General features: G+C 40.3%; 1 protein-coding gene across 1 annotated transcript in view; it reads right to left on the bottom strand.

The window, feature by feature from the left end:
* Positions 1 to 228: 228 nt before the first annotated feature.
* Positions 229 to 8,685, bottom strand: part of LOC139121289 (uncharacterized) — an 89,055-nt gene continuing 80,598 nt past the window's right edge. The window contains exons 5-6 of the mRNA XM_070686063.1: positions 5,739 to 5,875; positions 229 to 3,896 (exon numbers count right to left, since the gene is read on the bottom strand). Coding sequence (XP_070542164.1) covers positions 2,784 to 3,896; positions 5,739 to 5,875 — 1,250 coding nt within the window. The 3' untranslated portion in view covers positions 229 to 2,783. The remainder of the gene's footprint in view (positions 3,897 to 5,738; positions 5,876 to 8,685) is intronic.

Genomic DNA, 8,685 nt, shown 5'->3' with positions numbered 1-8,685 from the left:
ATACTTGTGCCAAATTTAAAACAAGTAATCTCAATCAGAGGATGATTTCGAATGTCCATGCTCATAGGTCATCGATGTGCCAGGTACGCTTGCTTGTTATCTACTGCACGATTCGCACATCGGTGAGTCCTAAACTCTTCCAGCAAAGTCCATATCTCTCCCTCTCTCTCATACACACGCACATAAGTTAACACATTTAAACGCAAACTGGAAAATGACACGGGTAAGTTTACTATTCAATGCATTTATTTCTGTTTTACACACGGTGTACAATATCTTAGACTGCTGATTGTAAATGACGTCCTCACTTCGCAAAAAATCGCACAATATCGTATGAATACGTATTGCGGGCTAATTTGATTTTCAATGCTCAGTTGCGTAAAATCAGATTCAAAAGAAAGAAATTATCATCACATTTCTTCTCGTCAAGCGATGGAAAAATAGACATTTATAGATAAATTAGATTTAATGGACGGCAACATCTCTGGAAAAACTGGACATTCTTAAATTGTGCATACTTCCATACAAAGGGTTGTCACGGCTTGCGAGCTCATACGGAAAACATACGCCCCTTCTGTCTGCATTCTGCCCGTCAGTGGGCGACTCATCCCGTTGCGCATTTCGCAAGAAGTCATGCTCCCGTGAGCCTTTATAGAATACAAAAACATCCTACACAATTAAAAAGAATAGCACTGTTCACTTGCACTCTCTTCCAGTTGTCTCTCCATGATTTCCGTTCTCATGTGTGCCTGTTTTTTCTTCAGGACAAAAGAGCGGTATTGGGAGTACGCATAGAGCAGCCCCCGGTCTCCAAGAGGAAGGCGCGCTTTCCGCTTATTTGAATTACGTTGTATTGAACCGCGGAGTTTAATTTCCAGATTTAGACAAGTGCCACGATTGTCATGCCGGAGCGCTGCCATTATGCAGCGGTTCAGTTTATACATCGACACGTCCCATATCTAATTGCCCGGGTTATTTCCCCGCAAATGTCCTCCACTTGGAAAGAAAAATCAATTTTAATTTCTGACGATGGATCCAAGCAACACTGGCGTTCGCTCACAACAATGAGCGCGGTGCGAGGGGCTTTCACTGCCAGCGACTGCTTATTCAAATCGCGGCGAATAATATAACTTGTTTCCCGTCAAAATGTTTATTGAAGCACTATGCCATATTTGTTAAGAACTAAACTTACACATTTGGAAATCAATAGAGAACAAAACGTAGAATCGAATCCAACACGATTACTTTTAATCGTGGGGTGGTTTTTCATTTCCCGTGGCTGGGTAACACGATTCCGCTGCTCAATACGACCAATTCACTTTGTCTTGAGGTTTTTTAACAACCTCGATTACTATTATGTAAAACATTACCGATTGAAAAGCCATTGCTAAGCAATGCGCGGTCTGTTCTGAGAGATTGTCCCAGCGATGCGCTGCTCGGCCGTCTCCTGGCGAGAGCCTGTCGACTGTGAACTAATAACTTCCGATGCGAGTACTACAAAAACGAACCGACGATAGAAAAAGCGCCCCATCACAGAGTTTTTCAAAATTGTCACTTCACTAACGACAAATATTAATTTTGATGATTTTGCGTAAATTTTCATCAATCCAGATTCGGTCTTATTGAAAACACCTCGTCACACCACCCTTTATATTAATGAGAAATTTTAATAATGTCTGTCTCTCTCTGATTAGGTTGTCATGGTAAACGCACTCTTTTCCACAATAGCTGGTGAAATTGATTTTTTTTCGGAGGGGGTGTCACATTAATTATTCATAACGATGTATTTGCATAATAGCTTAAAACAGGTGGTCAACAGCTATATTATTTCCTATATCAAGTGCCTGTGAGTATTTCTGATGAAGAGTGAGTGTTTTAGTTGTTTAATGATCAGATTGCAAATCTTTGTGAACGTACGATTACACAGCAAACTTCACACTGCACATAAAATGGCAATCAAAAATTAACTTTTGATAAAAAACAGTGGGACCACATTCATACATTGTAAATGGCAGGAGTTTATATCTTTGGCACTCATGCTCTTATGAACACATTACATAATTTCCAATGTCATTAATATTTATGTGGGAAGCACAGCGATCTTACTGAACTCATCTATACCATCAACAATATGTCCAACTGCCATTGTAAACTAGTTGCAGACTTTAAACAATGTTATCAATGCATAAAACCAGATTATTTTTTGTACCATGTGACAGGTTTACATGTGTTTTGTCTCAATAAACATGTTGAATTATCAGTTGCATGACTGAATCTCTATAAATATGCTGAATTATCAATTATCAGAGAACTGCTCTGACTAACTCTCATAGCTTATGATAAAACTATCAACAATCTGATTGCATAGTTTCTGTTGGCTGTGGGGAACTAATGATACCAGAAAATCACCTATGCATAGGTGTGAGAACCCTATTGAACTGAGATCAGTATTCTGGTTATGAACCGTTCTACACATTTCACTGACATTCTCACATTGCAGATTACTGATAATTTCATGACATGATAAAGTCTTACAAAAGAGGATGATGAAAGTATTCATAAACGCTGTTTTTGAGCAGACATGGACACTGACCTTGTTTGACATTGTTGTACTCTTGTTTTATACATCTATTGCAAGAAAGTTATAACTGCATAATGTACTTTCCTAATTTCTGCATAATTTGTACAATAACTTAGCTACACCATTCTCCCTATCCGTTCACACAAAAAAACACACACACACAGACAGTCTGGGTAAATTTAATTGAATGAGACCAAGCTCATTAACTCTTGAAAACTTTCTTGGACAGTTCTTGTGTTGATGTTCTGGCTCTCCAGGGCCCCGATGGATACACTGGTATCACTTTCACTTCTGCTTCAGCTTTCCTGTTTTTCCGGGCTGGGGGTGACGAAGCTACATTGGCATGTTTCCTGCACGAGGACTTTGCCTCTACTGAAATGCCTCCCCCTCTCACTGCATAGTCTGGATTAACGTTCCTCTGGTTGTGTGCAGTCCGTCCGTAAAAAGTATGTGCTCTGGTTAGATGTGGACGGCTTGATTTGGGATTGTCTGTCATCTGTTCATAGTGGTCTCTGTCATCAAGAGACACATATCCCCTCAAAACATTTAATTTCTTTGGTCTGTTCAAATGTACAGGTAAGGGGTGTTCAGGCGGCAGCTGCACAGTAGGTTTTTTCTTGTTCACTTGTAATGGAACATGTTTATTGATGACAAATTTCTTCTCACTTTCAAACAACAAATCAACGTTTGTAACTGAACTGGGTTCCCGGGGTAGCTGGAATTTTTCAGCTGGCGATTCACTGAATTGGACTGCCTGTGAGAGGGGGGTATCACCAGCGTAAGTTTTGGATCGGGTCATGTAGGGGTTAATTGGACGGTTGTGTGGCAGCGGCTGCCTGGGGATTGAAGGTTTGGCAAGTTTTGGAGGGATTGGAAACACTGGATTAATAAATGTACCAGGTTCACATTTTTCATCAAAGTGATCCCCTCCTCCTGGTGAATCAATCTGTTCCCTGGTCTCACTCTCCTTTTCCTCATCGTTTTTCTCACTTTCCAATGTCGCCGTCTGAAATTCCGTTTGCAGGGCATTGACAGCTTCTCCATCACCAACTGGGGACGCACTGGACTCCTCACTGATTGCATCATTGTTTCCTGACAGGGTCTTCCTTGGAGATGGTGATGCCTGAGAAAGTGGTGTGTCTCTTGGAGTCATTGCCGGCGTTAGGACTTCTGGCAGGGGAGTGGGTGCATAGAATTCCTCCAGGGTAAGGAGGGTTTTCTCACGCCGTTTCACAAACTCAGGTGGCAGGCTGTGTTCATGGTATTCCTCTGTGGAGCCATCGCTCGGATACTCTGGCTCGCTGCCTACTTCAGTCTGCAAAGAAATAGATTGACTCAGTCAGGGATGTGATGATTGCCTTGTTAGTTGACCCTTGACAAAGGTGCACTTCAAAATGTGAGCTCTAGCAATACAGCCAATCAGCCGTCACTTGAAAATGAACTGTTGAAATAGTATCAAAGAAGTCATGGTTTGCAATGTCAAAATTGACAACCTATTAGCACACTTGTACCAAACTAAGTGTGCCCTTGTCTGTTTATTAACCCTGAACTTAAACATTGGAAGTTGCCCAGTGGCCAATGTTTGACAATGTACCACGTACTCATGGACACAGTGAGGTCTAGTCAGGCAGATGGCCAAGTTGACACTGTACCTTCTCTATCATGGCAAAGCTGATACCATACCATCTTTGTCGTATATGTTTACTTTCTACATCATGCAACATACCAGCCTTGTATTTGTAAAGTATGCTTGCATAAGAAATTATGAAAATTCAAACCACGCATTTATATGAGTTTTGTATTGACAAAATGATCAGATGTAGAAAACATCACTGACACACAATGATGTCTAATTGACTTGCTGTAAAACTCTTATTGAAAGACTTACATTAAATTGTAAAGTAGCAAAGCAAGGCACATTGCCAAGATTAAAAACACACACCACCTGCTTCATTAACATATTTACAGTGTCAAGGATTCATAATGCATTATCACTCACAATAGGCTTAGCCATATCATAAAGTTTTGATAATGTTCCACTACATGCAATAAACTGAGTCGCATTGCCATGAACAACACAGGACTCCATTACATTGCAAATAGCCACGATGAATCCTGTCCACACACTGAACTTGGTGACACACCACCATGCCTGCAGAGCACATGGTCATTTCCAGCAGCCACATGCTTATCAGCTCTGTCACTTGCGACTACCAAAATATTTCACACAATGAACTTAAGCAGCATTGCCAAGTGACGAGATGGCATGCCACATGCCTAGTAACAACACCAGGACTTCATCACTCGATGCAAATTCCAAGCACGCAAGCTCATTGGTGCTGCAAAAATTTTTTGACAATGGAAGCATAAAACAAATCTATAAACACACACATTGGCATGCTACTAAACTTGTCAACTCACTAGGTGCTTCTGAAATGTGACTAGGGATTTGTATTTCTGAGAAATGTAGTTTAAGTACGCGCCAGGCAGATATGTTAACAGGCCAAAGTCACTGTTTTCTGTGTTTTTTTTTCAGTGTCATGTGTTTCACTTATTGAAATCAATCTTGAACTCAAACATTATTCCAACAGCCGCATGCTTATCAGTTCTCTCACTTGCAACTACCAAAATATGCCTCAAAAATACAAATATTCAAATTTCACCACCATTTGAACAAATGTAACTCAGGTCACCCCAAGTGAACTGCATATCAAATTTAAAAGCAATTAGACTGCGGTTTCAGGGGAAAAATGTTATTTTCTTTGGTGAAATATGCTCACCATTTCCTTCCTCCTCTACAACCATCCCCTCATCAGTCTCTTCATACACGATACATGTGTGAGTGTCAAATTAACCTGTTCACCCTAATTGCCAGTAAACAGGTCCGCAAACACTATGGTTTGGGCCAAACCATGGTGTTGCTACCATAAGCCAAGTTTGCAGTTTGTGAGAAAACATGTTAGATTATCACAATATCTAGTGTACATACCAGAAATTATGTGAATAGTTGTATCTGTTTTTTTCAATCACTAAATCCAAACAACTTGACTTTTCAAATGATGCAAGATCAACAAAACAATGCTACATGACAACAACTTTCATGATGTACCTTGAACTTGGACACAGTAATTTGAAAAGATAAAGATGAAAATACTACCTCCAGGTCTGACTGTTCTTCATTGAAGTATTCAACTCCATCTAGCAATGTCACTTTCTTTGGTGAAATCTGCTCACCATCTCCTTCCTCCTCTACAACCATCTCCTCATCAGTATCTTCATCTTTTGGCTGCCACACTGGAGAAAAGAACAACCGACACAAGTTTGAGTAAAATTACCTGGAGATCGTCAGCCATGGGTTTTATGGAAACAGAACTTTCGTGTGGTATCGTTGAAACGTGAAACTTTGGAAAGAGGTCGCTGATTATGTCATGTTGCTCATATTGCTGAAAATGTTGTAGAAGAACAAATTAGATCACAAGGACCCCAAATAATTTTGAAATATTACTGTTTCAATTTTTTACATTGGCTACTATTATAGAAAGGTGTGCCTTTTAATCCAATGCCGAATTATGTATGTTCAGAACACAATGTGCAGACAGCCATGTGGGCACGCGTTGGAACACTTGACAAGATAAATTAGCGTGAGTGAAAGGTTGCGGTGACGGCAATATTTCTATGATCTTTCATTGATGAGAGTCACAAAAAGAAGAAGAATTACACCCTGGTTAATTTGTTAGTTTATATATGTTTCTTTCATGAACAGTTGGTGAATGGACAATGGTGTGTGAATTGATAAACTGTGGAACAAGTGTTGCAAGGTGGAGAGTGCAAATTCCAATTTATTGGACTTTCATCCATGAAAACGCACTCAGACACACAGTTGGGATCAGCACCATTATCCCCTGATGAATGCAGACAACAGAATGTTGTATATCATCCTATGATGAATGTAGGGAGGCGTGTGTGGGGGGAAACTAGTATAAAGATGCACTTTGTATGTCAGATACAGATAGCTACAAAGGACATTGTTCATTTGGAAAAGCTAAACCAGTATAAGGCATGCTCGTCATTCTGATTAATAGTATCTTTGTTAGGGCAATCATAATCACATCTAATACGATAACCGACTGCTGTCCCGCTTGGATGGATGACGGAAAACCAGAAACATGTGTGGCAACGTCCAAACAATGACCCATCCATATCCCCAATCTTTCTTTTTTTTCAGAAACAGGGAGAGAAAAATGTTGAGACCAACACAACATGTTCCAGCTCTGCAGTCGTTGTGTATATGGATGGAGTGATGTAAAACTAAAATATACCGAGAGATAAAAACGTAATCTGTGAATGTACAATGTTGTTCATGTCATAACGTCAGTTGGGACACAACTATAAAACTCAGCCAAGCTAAGCTAGGCAAGCTGTCAGTTTTCATTTATGGTTTCATCACTCAGACCATGTCCGCTGGGTTTCAAGACTCGGTTAGAAAAAAGGCAGGTTATCTCTTTGAGTGTCCCATTGAGGGAAAACTCAACAATCCCTCCGCGAACTCTGATGATTTCACTCACTCTCTCTCCAATAAGTACTTTTTCGATCTGACTAGCTGTACCTGCGGTCTTACAGATACTTGACTCCCGCATGACTCACATTTCCATCTTGCAATCTCGCAATGGTGAGAAAAGTCTTGTTCTTTGCTCATACATCATTATAACTTATTGCTCCTGATTCAAGGTGGTTGAATTTTTGTAGCTTTTGTCTGTTTTCCGGACATGACTGACAATTAAGTGTCACGCTTCCCCGCATCCAACTTGACCCTCCCCAACAGAGCTGTGTCAAAGTTGTGCACATTTGACAGTGCCCTGCTTTATCAAGCATTTTGACTTTAACACTTTCGGGCCACTGAGTGTCACCTCCATCTACAGGAGAAGTCAAACTGTCGTGCATTCAAACAGACAACAGAAACTAGACTCCTACTCAATTGCATGCATAAGTGAATAACACTATAAATTGAGTGCACCGTACACAAAGCCCTTTGATGTGGGTGACTGATTGTGTGTAGGGCGTACGTTTTGTTGGCAGAATAAAACATCACCACTGAATATTGATAGCCGGGACATTTATTATCATGTACACAGATGTTTCTCCTGTAAAGAGCAAACGGCATGACTCCGTTTGTCTGCATTCACACAGACCCCGCACAAAGTTTACCTGGTCAGGGCTTGATGATGTTATTCTCAAACAAACACTTAGCAGTGTCTTTACATATTCGGTGTTACACATTTTGCCTTGTCTTATTAAAAAACCCTGGATATATCAAGAATGGTTATATACCAGTCTTTGGTGGACAGGCACAGGTAGCATTATTTTCAATTCAGTGTTGCAAAGACAGAAGCTGTTTCTTAGCCATGGACTCATTGTTGTGCATGTACAAGCACAATGTAGAAACAGCTTTGGTTGTGTGCACTGGGTAGGTATATATGTATGTATATATGTATGTATGTATGTATGCATGTTTGTATGTATGTATGTGTGTATGTATTTATGTATGTATGTATGTGTTCAGGTATGCACGCATGTATATATGTATGTATGCATGTATACATGTATGTACATTTTTGTTTTTTTTTCTGCTACAATGTTTTACTAAACTTAATCGTTTGCTTGAGCATCCTGTCCACTGCCTGTGATGTGCTGCTTTCGATAAAGTTGGATGTATTATATGCCAGGAATATCCCTTACAACATGCTCATGGAAGACGGAAGATTTCACTGCTAATGTTGATGAGGGGCATTATGAAGATCCCATGCCGTTATGTCTTTGAAATGTACACAAAAAGGGCTTGTCTCGTTTCACCCTAGCATGTGGTCCACCTTTGCAAAAACATTACTCTCTCATTCTTGTCAAAGACAGTCTCTATAATGGATTCTTTGCTCTTTAAAGCGGGCAGCAACACTTTTTTTATGAGGACAAATCTAAGGTTGCGGTCTTTCATCAATTTTGCCCATCACCGTGACTGACACTCCAAGCTACGGTGTACTTGTCTCCAAGACCGTCTACGACCACTTAAGCTTTGCCTACACATTGTAAAATGATCCATGCTGCTTGGC

This window comes from Ptychodera flava, chromosome 21, assembly GCF_041260155.1.
Source record: "Ptychodera flava strain L36383 chromosome 21, AS_Pfla_20210202, whole genome shotgun sequence".
Classification (NCBI taxonomy): domain Eukaryota; kingdom Metazoa; phylum Hemichordata; class Enteropneusta; family Ptychoderidae; genus Ptychodera; species Ptychodera flava.
Note: the sequence above shows the minus strand (reverse complement) of the source record. Positions and strands in the feature narration are given on the sequence as shown.